Source organism: Ranitomeya variabilis, chromosome 8 (genome assembly GCF_051348905.1).
Source record: "Ranitomeya variabilis isolate aRanVar5 chromosome 8, aRanVar5.hap1, whole genome shotgun sequence".
Taxonomy (NCBI): Eukaryota; Metazoa; Chordata; class Amphibia; order Anura; family Dendrobatidae; genus Ranitomeya; species Ranitomeya variabilis.
Genome location: NC_135239.1, coordinates 115,690,198 through 115,709,348, shown reverse-complemented (window position 1 = coordinate 115,709,348; position 19,151 = coordinate 115,690,198). Strand labels below are relative to the sequence as shown.

At 45.6% G+C, this 19,151-nt stretch overlaps 1 protein-coding gene across 1 annotated transcript in view; it reads left to right on the top strand.

The window, feature by feature from the left end:
* LOC143788940 (small ribosomal subunit protein uS2) overlaps positions 1-19,151 on the top strand; it is a 50,646-nt gene that overhangs the window by 20,086 nt on the left and 11,409 nt on the right. The window contains exon 4 of the mRNA XM_077278913.1: positions 311-556. Coding sequence (XP_077135028.1) covers positions 311-556 — 246 coding nt within the window. The remainder of the gene's footprint in view (positions 1-310; positions 557-19,151) is intronic.

Genomic DNA, 19,151 nt, shown 5'->3' with positions numbered 1-19,151 from the left:
TAAAAGTTAGACATACCACACAAAATATGTCCCCTGATAAACCCAGGATACAGGAAAGGGGGAAATGCTTTGGTGTTTGGGATAATAATAACACTTGTTAGATTAAAAAAATAAATCCTTGTCTGGAAGGTTAAAATAAGTAATTTCAGCCCTTACTGCCAAAGCCGGCATTCTAGAATCAAAAATCTACTCTAGCTATGGGCTAGTGTACTGTATAATTTATGCCTGAAAGATTTGAGTCAATTGTAATTTAGGCCTGTGCTACTTTGCCAAAAAGTATAAACATTTTATATATATTTATTTTTCTCAGAGGGCAGTATTGAAGTTTGCATCTTCATGTGGAGCCACACCAATTGCTGGACGATTCACTCCTGGAACGTTCACAAACCAGATTCAGGCTGCATTTCGGGAGCCACGTTTACTAGTGGTAACTGACCCACGAGCTGATCATCAACCTCTTACTGAGGCATCTTATGTCAATATTCCTACAATTGCCCTCTGCAATACAGATTCTCCTCTGCGCTATGTGGATATTGCAATTCCCTGTAACAACAAGGTAAGTGAAATGATTGCAATCAAACTGCTTTTTACAGTCAAAATAATTTATCAATGGGAGAGACTTATCAGAAAAGCCAACCAAGGGTGAGACCAGACTGGTTTGTCTATGGCACCCCCCTCCTTCCATTTGATCTCCTAGCTATATTTTCTCTGAAATGCCTTAGCATTTTAGAGAGAAATATACCGTACCTAGCTGAAAGCGTGAAAGCAGTCTCTGATTTATGCTGCCTATGGGTTGATAAGCAGGTAGTGTGGCAGGTTCCTTTTAAAATTGTGCTTTGTGGCAAAATGTCTTACCTGAGCTCACGTGCACACGTTGAGTATTAGTATTTGTAAGCCGAATCCAGGAGTGAAAAATCCAGAAGTGGTGACGTGTTTCTATTATACTTTTCCCCTGATTGTTCCACTCCTGGCTTTGGCTCACAATTGTTAAATACTGCTGACAGCGATATTAACGGCTCACCAGCAGAGGGGTGCACTCAAGTTATAAGATTGCGGGAACTTTCTGACCATGATATATGGGTGCATCAAAGGTTGTGAAGGGGTTAAAAATCTTAAGTTTTATGATGCATCTATGGGTTAAAGATGCTCACCCACACCCCTGTATGACTTTCTTGTGGGATTTAGTTTTCAAAACAAGTTTTGCTTTATTTGGCACCTCAGGGGCTCTTCAAATAAGGCATCCAGTATCTGTACCAGCCAAAATTTATGTCCAAAAATCATATCAAATGATGCTTCTGCAAGTAGTTCTCGTCCACATGTTTGGGAGAAATTAAGTAATTGTGGACTGATTTCTGACGTCTCTTTTGAATACATTAAGAGATGATTTTTAAAGGGATCACATCCAATACACAAACCTCTCCTTCACTCTAAAACTCTCTTCAGATTTTATGTTAACCCCTTCCCGACCTTTGACGCATACGCTGCGTCATGAAAGTCGGTGCCAATCCGACCTGTGACGCAGCGTATGCGTCATGGAGGGATCGCGCTCCTGCAGATCGGGTGAAAGGGTTAACTCCAATTTCACCCGATCTCCAGGAACAGGGGGAGTGGTGCTTCAGCCCAGGGGGGGTGGCTTCACCCCCTCGTGGCTACGATCGCTCTGATTGGCTGTTGAAAGTGAAACTGCCAATCAGAGCGATTTGTAATATTTCACCCAAAAAAACGGTGAAATATTACAATCCAGCCATGGCCGATGCTGCAATATAATCGGCCATGGCTGGAAAACCTAATCTGTCCCCCCCCCCCCCCCCCCCCCCCACACCCACCGATCTCCTCCCCAGTGCTCCGTTACGTGGTCCGCCCCCCCTAAGTCGTCCTGTCCGCTCCTCCGTCCTCCTGTCCGCTCTCCCCGTGCTCCGGTCCCCCCCTCCCTGTGCTCCGGTACCCCCCCCCCCCCCCCCCCGTGATCCGATCACCCCCCTTTCATACTTACCGGGCCTCCCGGTGTCCGTCCGGCTTCTCCATGGGCGCCGCCATCTTCCAAAATGGCGGGCGCATGCGCACTGCGCCCGCCGAATCTGCCGGCTGGCAGATTCGTTTCAGATGTATTTTGATCACTGCGATATAGCCTATCACAGTGATCAAAATAAAAAAAAATAGTAAATGACCCCCCTTTATCACCCCCATAGGGACAATAATAAAAATAAATAAAATATATATATATATTTTTTTCTACTAGGGTTAGGGTTAGAACTAGGGTTAGAATTAGGGTTAGAATTAGGGGTAGGGGTAGGGTTAGGGCATGTGCACACAATGCGGATTTGGCTGTGAATCCGCAGCGGATTGGCCCTGGATCCGCAGCGGATTGGCCGCTGCAAATTCGTATCAGTTTTCCATCACGTTTACAGTACCACGTAAACCTATGGAAAACCAAATCCGCTGTGCCCATGGTGCGGAAAATACCGTGCGGAAACGCTGTGTTGTATTTTCCGCAGCATGTCAATTTTGTGCGGATTCCGCAGCGTTTTACACCTGTTCCTCAATAGGAATCCGCAGGTGAAATCCGCACAAAAAAACGCTGGAAATCCGTAGGTAAAACGCAGTGCCTTTTACCTGCGGATTTTTCAAAAATGGTGCGGAAAAATCTCACACGAATCCGCAAAGTGGGCACATAGCCTTAGGGTTAGGGTTGGAATTAGAGTTAGGGTACCTTCTCACAGTGGCACTTTGATCGCTACGACGGTACGATCCGTGACGTTCCAGCTATATCCATACGATATCGCTGTGTCTGACACGCAGCAGCGATCAGGGACCCTGCTGAGAATCGTACGTCGTAGCAGATCGTTTGGAACTTTCTTTCGTCGCTGGATCTCCCGCTGTCATCGCTGGATCGTTGTGACAGCGATCCAGCGATGCGTTCGCTTGTAACCAGGGTAAACATCGGGTTACTAAGCGCAGGGCCGCGCTTAGTAACCCGATGTTTACCGTGGTTACCAGCGTAAAAGTAAAAAAAAAAAAAAACGTACATACTCACATTTCGGTGTCCTTCAGGTCCCTTGCCGTCTGCTTCCCGCTCTGACTGTCTGCCGGCCGGAAAGTGAGAGCACAGCACAGCAGTGACGTCACCGCTGCGCTCTGCTCTCACTGTACGGCGGCACTCAGTCAGAGCGGGAAGCAGACGGCAAGGGACCTGAAGGACACCGAAATGTGAGTGTGTACGGTTTTTTTTTTTTTACTTTTACGCTGGTAACCACGGTAAACATCGGGTTACTAAGCGCGGCCCTGCGCTTAGTAACCCGATGTTTACCCTGGTTACCCGGGACCTTGGCATCGTTGGTCGCTGGAGAGCGGTCTGTGTGACAGCTCCCCAGCGACCACACAACGACTTTCCAACGATCACGGCCAGGTCGTATCGCTGGTCGTGATCGTTGGTAAATCGTTATGTGAGACGGTACCCTTAGGGTTGGAATTAGGGCTAGGGTTGGAAATAGGGTTAAGATTAGGCTTGTGGTTAGGGTTAAGGATAGGGTTAGGATTGTGTTGGGGTTACAGTTGTGGGTAGGGTTGGGATTAGGGTTAGGATTAGGGTTAGGGTTGGATTTAGGGTTACGGGTGTGTTGGGGTTAGGGTTGTGGTTAGGGGTGTGTTGGGGTTAGGGTTGTGATTAGGGTTATGGCTACAGTTGGGATTAGGGTTAGGGGTGTGTTGGGGTTAGTGTTGAAGTTAGAATTGAGGGGTTTCCACTGTTTAGGCACATCAGGGGTCTCCAAACGCAACATGGCGCCACCATTGATTCCAGCCAATCTTGCGTTCAAAAAGTCAAATGGTGCACCCTCCCTTCCAAGCCCCGACGTGCGCCCAAACAGTGGTTTACCCCCACATATGGGATACCAGCGTACTCAGGACAAACGGGGCAACAACTATTGGGGTCCAATTTCTCCTGTTACCCTTGCAAAAATAAAAAATTACTTGCTAAAACATAATTTTTGAGGAAAGAACAATTATTTTTTATTTTCACGGCTCTACGTTATAAACTTCTGTGAAGCACTTGGGGGTTGAAAGTGCTCACCACACATCTAGATAAGATCCTTTTGGGGTCTAGTTTCCAAAATGGGGTCACTTGTGGGGTGTTTCTACTGTTTAGGCACATCAGGGGCTCTGCAAATGCAACGTGACGCCCGCAGACCATTCCATCAAAGTCTGCATTTCAAATGTCACTACTTCCCTTCCAAGCCCTGACGTGCGCCCAAACAGTGGTTTACCCCCACATATGGGGTACCAGCATACTCACAACAAACTGGGCAACAAATATTGGGGTCCAATTTCTCCTGCTACTCTTGTGAAAATAAACAATTGCTTGCTAAAACATCTTTTTTGAGGAAAGAAAAATGATTTTTTATTTTCACGGCTCTGCGTTGTAAACTTCTGTGAAGCACTTGGGGGTTGAACGTGCTCACCACACATCTAGATAAGTTCCTTGGGGGGTCTAGTTTCCAAAATGGGGTCACTTGTGGGGGGTTTCTACTGTTTAGGCACATCAGGGGCTCTGCAAACGTAACATGATTCCCGCAGACCATTCCATCAAAGTCTGCATTCCAAATCGTCACTACTTCCCTTCCGAGCCCCGGCATGTGCCCAAACAGTGGTTTACCCCCACATATGGGGTATCGGCGTACTCAGGAGAAACTGGACAACAACTTTTGGGGTCAAATTTTTCCTGTTACCCTTGGGAAAATTAAAAAATTCTGGGCTAAAAAAATATTTTTGAGGAAAGAAAACACATTTATTATTTTCACGGCTCTGCGTTATAAACTTCTATGAAGCACTTGGGGGTTCAAAGTGCTCACCACACATCTAGATAAGTTCCCTTGGGGGTCTAGTTTCCAAAGTGGGGTCACTTGTGGGGAGTTCCTACTGTTTAGGCACATCAGGGGCTCTGCAAACGCAACGTGACGCCCGCAGAGCATTCCATTAAAGTCTGCATTTCAAAACGTCACTACTTCCCTTCCGATCCCCAACGTGTGCCAAAACAGTGGTTTACCCCCACATATGGGGTATCAGCGTAGTCAGGAGAAACTGGACAACAACTTTTGGGGTCCAATTTCTCCTGTTACCCTTGGGAAAATAAAAAATTGTGGGTTAAAAAATCATTTTTGAGGAAAGAAAAATAATTTTTTATTTTCATGGCTTTGCGTGAAGCACTTGGGGGTTCAAAGTGCTCACCACACATCTAGATTAGTTCCTTGGGAGGTCTAGTTTCCAAAATGGGGTCACTTGTGCGGGAGCTCCAATGTTTAGGCACACAGGGGCTCTCCAAACGCGACATGGTGTCCGCTAATGGTTGAAGCTAATTTTCCATTCAAAAAGCCAAATGGCGTACCTTCCCTTCCGAGCCCTGCCGTGCGCCCAAACAGTGGTTTACCCCCACATATGGGGTATCATCGTACTCAGGACAAACTGGACAACATTATTTGGGGTCCAATTTCTCCTATTATCCTTGGGAAAATAAAAAACTCCGGGCTAAAAATCATTTTTGAGGAAAGAAAAATAATTTTTTATTTTCATGGCTCTGCGTTATAAACTTCTGTGAAGCACCTGGGGGTTATAAGTGCTCACTATGCATCTAGATTAGTTCCTTGGGGGGTCTAGTTTCCAAAATGGGGTCACTTGTAGGAGAGCTCCAATGTTTAGGCACACAGGGGCTCTCCAAACGCGACATGGTGTCCACTAACGATTGGAGCTAATTTTCCATTCAAAAAGTCAAATGGCGCACCTTACCTTCCGAGCCTTGCCGTGCACCCAAACAGTGGTTTACCCCCACATATGAGGTATCGGCGTACTCAGGAGAAATTGCCCAACAAATTTTAGGATCCATTTTATCCTGTTGCCCATGTGAAAATGAAAAAATTGAGGCTAAATGAAATTTTGTGTGAAAAAAAAGTACTTTTTCATTTTTACGGATCAATTTGTGAAGCACCTGAGGGTTTAAAGTGCTCACTATGCATCTAGATAAGTTCCTTGGGGGGTCTAGTTTCCAAAATGGGGTCACTTGTGGGAGAGCTCCAATGTTTAGGCACACAGGGGCTCTCCAAACCTGACATGGTGTCCGCTAACGATGGAGATAATTTTTCATTCAAAAAGTCAAATGGCGCTCCTTCCCTTCCGAGCCTTACCATGTGCCCAAACAGTAGTTTACCCCCACATATGAGGTATCAGCGTACTCAGGACAAATTGGACAACAACATTCGTGGTCCAGTTTCTCCTTTTACCCTTGGGAAAATAAAAAAATTGTTGCGAAAAGATCATTTTTGTGACTAAAAAGTTAAATGTTAATTTTTCCCCTCCATGTTGCTTCTGCTTCTGTGAAACACCTGAAGGGTTAATAAACTTCTTGAATGTGGTTTTGAGCACCTTGAGGGGTGCAATTTTTAGAATAGTGTCACTTTTGGGTATTTTCAGCCATATAGAACCCTCAAACTGACTTCAAATGTGAGGTGGTCCCTAAAATACATTTTTTGTAAATTTTGTTGTAAAAATGAGAAATCACTGGTCAAATTTTAACCCTTATAACTTCCTAGCAAAAAAAAAATTTGTTTCCAAAATTGTGCTGATGTAAAGTAGACATGTGGGAAATGTTATTTATTAACTATTTTGTGTCACATAACTCTCTGGTTTAACAGAATAAAAATTCAAAATGTGAAAATTGCAAAATTTTCAAATTTTTCGCCAAATTTCCGTTTTTTTTCACAAATAAACTCAGAAATTATCGACCTAAATTTACCACTAACATGAAGCCCAATATGTCACGAAAAAACATTCAGAACCGCAAGGAACCGTTGAAGCGTTCCTGAGTTATTACCTCATAAAGGGACACTGGTCAGAATTGCAAAAAATGGCAAGGTCATTAAGGCCAAAATAGGCTGGGTCATGAAGGGGTTAAAGGAATAATGATCTTTATTTGTATGTAGCGCTAACATATTCCGCAGCGCTTTACAGTTTGCTTCATTATCATCGCTGTCCTTTATGGGGCTCACAATCTAGACTCCCTATCAGTATGTCTTGGAATGTGGGAGGAAACCGGAGAACCCGGAGGAAACCCACGCAAGCACGGGGAGAGCATACAAACTCCTTACAGATGTTGTCCTTGGTGGGATTTGAACCCAGGACCCCAGCACTGCAAGGCTGCAGTGCTAACCACTGAGCCACCGAAGAAAGTACCTGTAGGGGTGAAATCTCATCATGGCATCTGTACTACATGTAGACAAAAAAGACGGGAGACAAATTGACCTTTTTATAAGCAAAAGTGGGTGGAATTGAGTCACATCCAGTAAATAAACCTCTCCGTCACTCTAAAACTATCTCTTCAGATGGTATGCTGAAGGAAGACTTAAGTCTACGTTCACATTTGCGGTCTGCGCCGCAGCGTCGCCGCATGCGTCATGCGCCCCTATATTTAACATGGGGGCGCATGGACATGCGTTGCACTTGCGTTTTGCGACGCATGCGTCACTGCGGCGCACGCGTCCGGGCGCAGAGGACGCAGCAAGTTGATTTTTTGCTGCGTCCAAAATCAACAAAAAAAAAACGCATGTGTCGCAAAACGCAGCGTTTTGCTGTGTTTTTGTTTGCGTTGTGCGTTGCGTCGCCGACGCTGCGGCGCACAACGCAAATTTGAACGTAGGCTAAGTTCGTCGAGTTAACCTATAGGCTAACATGTTGATCCAGATGAAGGCAAAAACCCCATGGGGCAGATGCTGATTGCCCCAAATTAAAAAGATTTTCCAGGCTTTCTGTAGAATGTGTGTGTACCTCGGATGCAGAATGCTGACTGTAATATACTCCCTGTCAGCACTCTGCATGGTGTCTGAAGTATTAGACATGTGAGCAGCTCTCCTCATTCGATCCATATACACAAATCGCTATAGACTGAGGCTCTACAGGAACTGAGGTATATATGTAGATATTGATCACTATAGACGGACACTACAGCTGCTGCAGAACTTGTGTAGATACTCACACATTACTATAGACTCTTCACAGTAGTCATGCCAGGCCTAGTGTGGGGACATGTGAAGCTTTTATCCCCACTGTGGAGTGCTGTGAGTGTGCTGCTTTCCACAAAATACTGCTCTGTTCTTTCCAATACTGGAGTGCTGACAGGTCCGAAGTGGGGTGGGTGGGTCCGACGGCTCTGGCTGTGAGGTTAGATAAAGCACAGAGCTGTCAACAAAGTGGATGCAGAGAATGAAGTGAAAGGAGGAAAGGCAGAAGCAAAAACAAAATGTATTGGGGTGTTTTATATCAATATACAGCACAGATTAGCTTAAAGGGAACCTGTCAGAAGGATTGTGCTCAGTAACCTACAGTGTCAGGTTGGCGCCGTTATACTGATTACAATGATACCTTGGTTGATGAAATCCGTCTTGTGGTTGTCATTTAACCCCTTAACGACCGCCGATACGCCTTTTAACGGCGGCCGCTAAGGGTACTTAATCCACAGCGCCGTTAATTAACGGCGCTGTGGAAAAAGTGAATAGCGCCCCCCAGAGTCGGATTTTCTCTGGGGTCTCGGTTGCCGAGGGTAGCCGAGACCCCAGAGAACATGATTCGGGGGGTTTTTACCGACCCCCGAGTTGCGATCGCCGGTAATTAACCGTTTACCGGCGGTCGCAAAAAAAAAAAAAAACGCGATTTGCCGTTTAATTTCTCTGTCCTCCGATGTGATCGCACATCGGAGGACAGAGAAATGTGGTCCCCGATGGCCCCCAATAGCCCCCCAATACTCACCTACCTCCCCCGGTGCTCCTCGTGTCTCCCCATGGGCGCCGCCATCTTTTTTCCGGGAAAAAATGGCGGGCGCAGTGCGCCCGCCGCCCGGCACCCGGAAGATCTTTGGGGTCTCGGCTGCCGGGGGTAGCCGAGACCCCAAAGAACATGATCGGGGTCGGTTTGCACCGACCCCTGCTTTGCGATCGCCGGTAATTAACAGTTTACCGGCGACCGCAAAAAAAAAAAAAAAGCGATCAGTTATTTCTCTGTCCTCTGATGTGATCGCACATCAGAGGACAGAGAAATAGGGGGATTCGGGGACCCTATCATACTCACCCGGGGTCCCTGGGTCCTCTTCTGTCTTCTCCTGCCAGCCGGCTTTTTCATCATGGCGGGCGCATGCGCAGTGCGCCCGCCATCTGCTGCCATCTGCCGGCCGGCAGGAGAAGACAAGTTGGGGCTAAAATTAGAGTTAGGGTTAGAGTTAGGGTTAGAGTTAGGGTTAGAGTTAGGGTTAGAGTTAGGGTTAGAGTTAGGGTTAGAGTTAGGGTTAGAGTTAGGGTTAGGGTTAGAGTTAGGGTTAGAGTTAGGGTTAGAGTTAGGGTTAGAGTTAGGGTTAGAGTTAGGGTTAGAGTTAGGGTTAGAGTTAGGGTTAGGGTTAGAGTTAGGGTTAGAGTTAGGGTTAGAGTTAGGGTTAGGGTTAGGGTTAGGGTTAGAGTTAGGGTTAGAGTTAGGGTTAGAGTTAGGGTTAGAGTTAGGGTTAGAGTTAGGGTTAGAGTTAGGGTTAGAGTTAGGGTTAGAGTTAGGGTTAGAGTTAGGGTTAGAGTTAGGGTTAGAGTTAGGGTTAGAGTTAGGGTTAGAGTTAGGGTTAGAGTTAGGGTTAGAGTTAGGGTTAGAGTTAGGGTTAGAGTTAGGGTTAGAGTTAGGGTTAGAGTTAGGGTTAGAGTTAGGGTTAGAGTTAGGGTTAGAGTTAGGGTTAGAGTTAGGGTTAGAGTTAGGGTTAGAGTTAGGGTTAGAGTTAGGGTTAGAGTTAGGGTTAGAGTTAGGGTTAGAGTTAGGGTTAGAGTTAGGGTTAGAGTTAGGGTTAGAGTTAGGGTTAGAGTTAGGGTTAGAGTTAGGGTTAGAGTTAGGGTTAGAGTTAGGGTTAGGGTTAGAGTTAGGGTTAGAGTTAGGGTTAGAGTTAGGGTTAGAGTTAGGGTTAGAGTTAGGGTTAGAGTTAGGGTTAGAGTTAGGGTTAGGGTTAGAGTTAGGGTTAGAGTTAGGGTTAGAGTTAGGGTTAGGGTTAGGGTTAGGGTTAGAGTTAGGGTTAGAGTTAGGGTTAGAGTTAGGGTTAGAGTTAGGGTTAGAGTTAGGGTTAGAGTTAGGGTTAGAGTTAGGGTTAGAGTTAGGGTTAGAGTTAGGGTTAGAGTTAGGGTTAGAGTTAGGGTTAGAGTTAGGGTTAGAGTTAGGGTTAGAGTTAGGGTTAGAGTTAGGGTTAGAGTTAGGGTTAGAGTTAGGGTTAGAGTTAGGGTTAGAGTTAGGGTTAGAGTTAGGGTTAGAGTTAGGGTTAGAGTTAGGGTTAGAGTTAGGGTTAGAGTTAGGGTTAGAGTTAGGGTTAGAGTTAGGGTTAGAGTTAGGGTTAGGGTTAGAGTTAGAGTTAGGGTTAGAGTTAGGGTTAGGGTTAGGGTTAGGGTTAGGGTTAGAGTTAGGGTTAGGGTTAGGCTACTTTCACACTAGCGTTTTTTGGCTTCCGTCGCAATGCGTCGTTGGAGAAAAAACGCATCCTGCAAAAGTGCTTGCAGGATGCGTTTTTTCTCCATTGGCTTGCATTAGCGACGCATTGCGACGGATTGCCACATGTCGCATCCGTCGTGCGACGGATGCGTCGTGCTTTGGCGGACCGTCGACACAAAAAACTACATGTAACTTTTTTGTGCGACATGTCCGCCATTTCCGACCGCGCATGCGTGGCCGGAACTCCGCCCCCGCCTCCCCGCACCTCACAATGGGGCAGCGGATGCGTTGAAAAAACAGCATCCGCTGCACCCGTTGTGCGGCGCTTACAACGCTAGCGTCGGTACGTCGGCCCGACACACTGCGATGGGCCGAGTACGACGCTAGTGTGAAAGTAGCCTTAGGCTTCTTTCACACTTGCGTCGGTACGGGGCGGTCGCAATGCGTCGGCCCGATGTACCGACGCACGTTGTGAAAATTGTGCACAACGTGGGCAGCGGATGCAGTTTTTCAACGCATCCGCTGCCCAGTCTATGTCCTGGGGAGGAGGGGGCAGAGTTACGGCCACGCATGCGTGGAAATGGCGGACGCGACGTACAAAAAAAAGGTGTTACATTGAACTTTTTTTGTGACGACGGGGGCTAAAGTTATGGTTAGGGTTGGGGCTAAAGTTAGGGTTAGAGTTGGGATTAGGGTTAGGGTTTGGATTAGGGTTGGGATTAGTGTTACGTTTGGGATTAGGGTTGGGATTAGGGTTAGGGTTGGGATTAGGGTTAGGGGCGTGTTGGATTTAGGGTTTTGATTAGGGTTATGGTTAGGGTTGAGATTAGGGTTAGGGGTGTGTTGGGGTTAGGGTTGGAGTAAGAATTGGGGGGTTTCCACTGTTTAGGTACATCAGGGGGTCTCCAAACACGACAGCCAATTTTGCGCTAAAAAAGTCAAATGGTACTCCCTCCCTTCTGAGCTCTGCCGTGCGTCCAAACAGTGGTTTACCCCCACATATGGGGCATCAGCGTACTCGGGATAAATTGGACAACAACTTTTGGGGTCCAATTTCTCCTGTTACCCTTGTGAAAATAAAAACTTGGGGGCTAAAAATCTTTTTTGTTGGAAAAAAAAATATTTTTTTATTTTCACTACTCTGCATTATAAACTTCTGTGAAGCACTTGGGCATTCAAAGTTCTCACCACATATCTAGATAAGTTCCTTAGGGGGTCTAGTTTCCAAAATTTGGTCACTTGTGGGGGTTTCTACTGTTTAGGTACATTAGGGGTCTGCAAACGCAACATAACGCCCGCAGACAATTCTATCAAAGTCTGCATTCCAAAATGGCGCTCCTTCCCTTCCGAGCTCTGCCGTGCACCCAAACAGTGATTAACCCCCACATATGGGGTACCAGCATACTCAGGACAAATTGGACAACAACTTTTGGGGTCCAATTTCTCTTGTTACCCTTGTGAAAATAAAAACTTGGTGGCTAAAAAATCTTTATTGTTAAAAAATATGTATTTTTTATTTTCACGACTGCATTATAAACTTCTGTGATGCACTTGGGCATTCAAAGTTCTCACTACACATCTAGATAAGTTCCATGGGGGGTCTAGTTTCCAAAATGGGGTCACTTTTGGGGGGTTTCTACTGTTTAGGCACATCAGGGGCTCTCCAAACGCGCCATGGCGTCCGATCTCAATTCCAGTCAATTTTGCATTGAAAAGTCAAATGGCGCTCCTTTGCTTCCGAGCTCAGCCATGCGCCCAAACAGTGGTTTACCCCCACATATGGGGTGTCGGCGTACTCAAGACAAATTGTACAACAGCTTCTGGGGTCCATTTTCTCCTGTTACCCTTGGTAAAATAAAAATTTGGAGGCAAAAAGATCATTTTTGTAGAAAAAATGCGATTTTTTTTTTTTTTTTTTTTTTTCACGGCTCTACGTTATAAATTTCTGTGAAGCACCTGGGGGTTTAAAGTGCTCACCACACATCTAGATAAGTTCCTTAAGGGGTCTAGTTTCCAAAATGGTGTCATATGTGGGGGGTCTCTGTTTAGGCACATCAGCGGCTCTCCAAACGTGACATGGCGTCCGATCTCAATTCCAGCCAATTCTACATTGAAAAAGTAAAACGACACTCCTTCTCTTCCAAGCTCTGCGGTGCGCCCAAACAGTGGTTTACCCCCATATATGGGGTATCGACGTACTCAGGAGAAATTGCACAACAACTTTTGTGGTCTAATTTCTCCTGTTACCCTTGTGAAAATAAAAATTTGGGGGCAAAAAGATCATTTTTGTAGAAAAAATGAGATTTTTTATTTTCACGGCTCTACGTTATAAACTTCTGTGAAGCACTTGGTTCAAAGTGCTCACCACACATCTAGATAAGTTCCTTGGGGGGTCTAGTTTCCAAAATGGTGTCACTTGTGGGGGGTTTTCACTGTTTAGGCACATTAGGGGCTCTCCAAACGCGACATGGCGTCCGATCTCAATTCCACCCAATTCTGCATTGAAACAGTCAAACGGTGCTCCTTCACTTCCAAGCTCTGCGGTGCGCCCAAACAGTGGTTTACCTCCACATATGGGGTATCGACGTACTCAGGAAAAATTGCACAACAAAATTTGTGGTTAAATTTCTGTTTTTACACTTGTGAAAATTAAAAAAAATGGTTCTGAAGTAAAATGTTGGCAAAAAAAAGTTAAATGTTCATTTTTTTTCTTCCACATTGTTTTAGTTCCTGTGAAGTACGTAAAGGGTTAATAAACTTCTTGAATGTGGTTTTGAGCAGCTTGAGGGGTGCAGTTTTTAGAATGGTGTCACACTTGGTTATTTTCTATCATATAGACCCCTCAAAATCACTTCAAAGGTGATGTGGTCCCTAAAAAAAACATGGTGTTGTAAAAATGAGAAATTGCTGGTCAACTTTTAACCCTTATAACTCCCTAACAAAAAAAAAAAATTGTTTCCAAGATTGTGCTGATGTAAAGTAGACATGTGAGAAATGTTATTTATTAACTATTTTTTGTGACATATCTCTCTGATTTAAGGGCATAAAAATACAAAGTTTGAAAATTGCAAAATTTTAAAAATTTTCGCCATATTTCCATTTTTTTCATAAATAATCGCAAGTAATATCGAAGAAATGTTACCACTAACTTGAAGTACAACATGTCACGAAAAAACAATCTCAGAATCAGCGGGATCCGATAAAGCGTTCCAGAGTTATAACCTCATAAAGTGACACTGGTCAGAATTGTAAAAATTGGCTCGGTCATTAAGTACCAAATTGGCTCTGTCACTAAGGGGTTAATCTTTATTATCAGTTTTGAGGGGGGGGTCTTCATGTGGTGCTCTGATTAGGTATGCATCTGTATGGCTTCTGACAGGTAACTGATCCCTCAATGACCTGCCCCCTAGTTTACACGTGCTATCATATGCCGCAGCATATATGATTATTATGCGATGAGAAGAAAAACGGCTGCACTCACCAACCTTCTTATGCAGGTCACTTTATTCAGTCCATTTTAACACGGCACGGGGGTGTACACATAGGGTTATGCGGCGGCTGAACGACGATCGTTTCGCACCTGTCTGGTGCTTCAACGGGTTCAGTGTGTGTGCAGGAAATGACGCTTTAAGAAGGACACACTCACCGTGCGCCTCCCTCCAGCCTCAATCCCCCACCACCAGTACACAACACTAAAAATAGTTAAAAACAATTAATTTAACCCCTTCATGACCCAGCCTATTTTGGCCTTAATGACCTTGCCATTTTTTGCAATTCTGACCAGTGTCCCTTTATGAGGTAATAACTCAGGAACGCTTCAACGGATCCTTGCGGTTCTGAGATTGTTTTTTCGTGACATATTGGGCTTCATGTTAGTGGTAAATTTAGGGCAGCACGGTGGCGCAGTGGTTAGCACAGCAGCCTTGCAGCGCTGGAGTCCTGGGTTCTAATCCCACCTTGGACAACATCTGCAAAGAGTTTGTATGTTCTCTCCGTGTTTGCGTGGGTTTCCTCCGGGCACTCCGGTTTCCTCCCACATTCCAAAGACATACTGATAGGGAATTTAGATTGTGAGCCCCATCGGGGACAGCGATGATAATGTGTACAAACTGTAAAGCGCTGCGTAATATGTTAGCGCTATATAAAAATAAAGATTATTATTATTAGGTCGATAATTTCTGAGTTTATTTGTGAAAAAAACGGAAATTTGGCGAAAAATTTGAAAATTTTGCAATTTTCACATTTTGAATTTTTATTCTGTTAAACCAGAGAGTTATGTGACACAAAATAGTTAATAAATAACATTTCCCACATGTCTACTTTACATCAGCACAATTTTGGAAACAAATTTTTTTTTTGCTAGGAAGTTATAAGGGTTAAAATTTGACCAGTGATTTCTCATTTTTACAACAAAATTTACAAAACCATTTTTTTTAGGGACCACCTCACATTTGAAGTCTGTTTGAGGGTTCTATATGGCTGAAAATACCCAAAAGTGACACCATTCTAAAAACTGCACCCCTCAAGGTGCTCAAAACCACATTCAAGAAGTTTATTAACCCTTCAGGTGTTTCACAGCAGCAGAAGCAACATGGAAGTAAAAAATGAACATTTAACTTTTTAGTCACAAAAATGATCTTTTCGCAACAATTTTTTTATTTTCCCAAGGGTAAAAGGAGAAACTGGACCACGAATGTTGTTGTCCAATTTGTCCTGAGTACGCTGATACCTCATATGTGGGGGTAAACCACTGTTTGGGCGCACGGCAGGGCTCGGAAGGGAAGGAGCGCCATTTGACTTTTTGAATGAAAAATTGGCTCCAATCTTTAGCGGACACCATGTCGCGTTTGGAGAGCCCCCGTGTGCCTAAACATTGGAGCTCCCCCACAAGTGACCCCATTTTGGAAACTAGACCCCCCAAGGAACTTATCTAGATGCACAGTGAGCACTTTAAACCCCCAGGTGCTTCACAAATTAATCCGTAAAAATGAAAAAGTACTTTTTTTTCACACAAAATTTATTTTAGCCTCAATTTTTTCATTTTCACATGGGCAACAGGATAAAATGGATCCTAAAATTTGTTGGGCAATTTCTCCTGAGTACGCTGATACCTCATATGTGGGGGTAAACCACTGTTTGGGTGCAAGGCTCGGAAGGGAAGGCGCGCCATTTGACTTTTTGAATGGAAAATTAGCTCCAATCGTTAGTGGACACCATGTCGCGTTTGGAGAGCCCCTGTGTGCCTAAACATTGGAGCTCCCCTACAAGGGACCCCATTTTGGAAACTAGACCCCCCCAAGCAACTAATCTAGATGCATAGTGAGCACTTTAAACCCCCAGGTGCTTCACAGAAGTTTATAACGCAGAGCCATGAAAATAAAAAAAATATTTTTCTTTCCTCAAAAATGATTTTTAGCCCGGAGTTTATTTTCCCAAGGATAATAGGAGAAATTGGACCCCAAATGTTGTCCAGTTTGTCCTGAGTACGATGATACCCCATATGTGGGGGTAAACCACTGTTTGGGCGCACGGCAGGGCTCGGAAGGGAAGGCACGCCATTTGGCTTTTTGAATGGAAAATTAGCTTCAATCATTAGCGGACACCATGTCGCGTTTGGAGAGCCCCTGTGTGCCTAAACATTGGAGCTCCCGCACAAGTGACCCCATTTTGGAAACTAGACCTCCCAAGGAACTAATCTAGATGTGTGGTGAGCACTTTGAACCCCCAAGTGCTTCACAGAAGTTTATAACGCAGAGCCATGAAAATAAAAAATTATTTTTCTTTCCTCAAAAATGATTTTTTAACCCACAATTTTTTATTTTCCCAAGGGTAACAGGAGAAATTGGACCCCAAAGTTGTTGTGCAGTTTCTCCTGAGTACGCTGATACCCCATATGTGGGGGTAAACCACTGTTTGGGCGCACATCAGGGCTCGGAAGGGAAGTAGTGACATTTGAAATGCAGACTTTGATGGAATGGTCTGCGGGCGTCACGTTGCATTTGCAGAGCCCCTGATGTGCCTAAACAGTAGAAAGCCCCCCTAAGTGACCCCATTTTGGAAACTAGACCCCCCAAAGAACTTATCTAGATGTGTGGTGAGCACGTTCAACCCCCAAGTGCTTCACAGAAGTTTACAACGCAGAGCCGTGAAAATTAAAAATAATTTTTCTGTCCTCAAAAAAGATGTTTTAGCAAGCAATTTTTTTTTCACAAGGGTAGCAGGATAAATTGGACCCCAATAGTTGTTGCCCAGTTTGTCCTGAGTACGCTGGTATCCCATATGTGGGGGTAAACCACTGTTTGGGCGCACGTCGGGGCTTGGAAGGGAGGGCGCACCATTTGACTTTTTGAACGCAAGATTGGCTGGAATTAATGGTGGCGCCATGTTGCGTTTGGAGACCCCTGATGTGCTTAAACAGTGGAAACCCCTCAATTCTAACTTCAACACTAACCCCAACACACCCCTAACCCTAATCCCAACTGTAGCCATAACCCTAATCACAACCCTAACCCCAACACACCCCTAACCACAACCCTAACCCCAACATACCCGTAACCCTAAATCCAACCCTAATCCTAACCCTAATCCCAACCCTACCCACAACTGTAACCCCAACACAACCCTAACCCTATCCTTAACCCTAACCACAAGCCTAATCTTAACCCTATTTCCAACCCTAGCCCTAATTCCAACCCTAAGGGTACCGTCTCGCATAACGATTTACCAACGATCACGACCAGCGATACGACCTGGCCGTGATCGTTGGAAAGTCGTTGTGTGGTCGCTGGGGAGCTGTCACACAGACCGCTCTCCAGCGACCAACGATGCCAAGGTCCTGGGTAACCAGGGTAAACATCGGGTTACTAAGCGCAGGGCCGTGCTTAGTAACCCGATGTTTATCGTGGTTACCAGCGTAAAAGTTAAAAAAAAAAAAAAAAAACGTACATACTCACATTTCGGTGTCCTTCAGGTCCCTTGCCGTCTGCTTCCCGCTCTGACTGAGTGCCGCCGTACAGTGAGAGCAGAGCGCAGCGGTGACGTCACTGCTGTGCTGTGCTCTCACTTTCCGGCCGGCAGACAGTCAGAGCGGGAAGCAGACGGCAAGGGACCTGAAGGACACCGAAATGTGAGTATGTACGTTTTTTTTTTTTTTTTTACTTTTACGCTGGTAACCACGGTAAACATCGGGTTACTAAGCGCGGCGCTGCGCTTAGTAACCCGATGTTTACCCTGGTTACAAGCGAACGCATCGCTGGATCGCTGTCACAACGATCCAGCGATGACAGCGGGAGATCCAGCGACGAAAGAAAGTTCCAAACGATCTGCTACGACGTACGATTCTCAGCAGGGTCCCTGATCGCTGCTGCGTGTCACACAGCGATATCGTATGGATATACCTGGAACGTCACGGATCGTACCGTCGTAGCGATCAAAGTGCCACTGTGAGACGGTACCCTAACTCTAATTCCAACCCTAACCCTAAGGGTATGTGCCCACGTTGCGGATTCGTGTGAGATTTTTCTGCACGATTTTTGAAAAATCTGCAGGTAAAAGGCACTGCGTTTTACCTGCAGATTTACAGCAGATTTACAGTGTTTTTTTTGTGTGGATTTCACCTGCGGATTCCTATTGAGGAACAGGTGTAAAACGCTGTGGAATCCGCACAAAGAATTGACATGCTGCAGAAAATACAACGCAGCGTTTCTGCACGGAATTTTCCGCACCATGGGCACAGCGGATTTGGTTTTCCATAGGTGTACATGGTACTGTAAACCTGATGGAAAACTGCAACGAATTCGCAGCGGCCAATCCGCTGCGGATCCGCAGCCAAATCCGCTGCGGATCCGCAGCCAAATCCGCACATGCCATAACTCTAACCCTAACCCTACCCGTAACCCTAACCCTACCCCTAACCCTACCCCTAGTTCTAACCCTAACCCTAGTGGAAAACGAAAAAAAAAAAAAAAAATATTTTCTTTATTTTATTATTCTCCCTACCTATGGGGGTGATAAAGGGGGGGGTATTTATTATTTTTTTTATTTTGATCGCTGTGATAGAACCTACCACAGCGATCAAAATGTACTTGTAAGGAATCTGCCGGCTGGCAGATTCGGCGGGCGCACTGAGCATGCGCCCGCCATTTTCCAAGATGGCGGCGCCCAGCGAGGAGACGTCCGGACACCGGGAGGATCGGTAAGTATGAAGGGGTGGTGGGGGGGTGGATCGGAGCACAGGGGGGGTGATCGGACCACAGGGGGGAGCGGACAGGAGGACGGGGGAGCCGGCAGGCGGACGGAGGGGACCGGACCCCATAACGGAGCACTGGGGGGGCGATCGGTGGGGTGGGGGGGGGTCACTTCAGGTTTTCCAGCCATGGCCGATGATATTGCAGCATCGGCCATGGCTGGATTGTAATATTTCACCTGTTTTTTAGGTGAAATATTACAAATCGCTCTGATTGGCAGTTTCACTTTCAACAGCCAATCAGAGCGATCGTAGCCACGGGGGGGGGTGAAGCCACCCCCTCCTGGGCTGAAGCACCACTCCCCCTGTCTCTGCAGATCGGGTAAAATGAGAGTTAACCCCTTCACCCGATCTGCAGGGACGCGATCATTCCATGACGCATACGCTGCGTCATAGGTCGCATTGGCACCGACTTTCATGACGC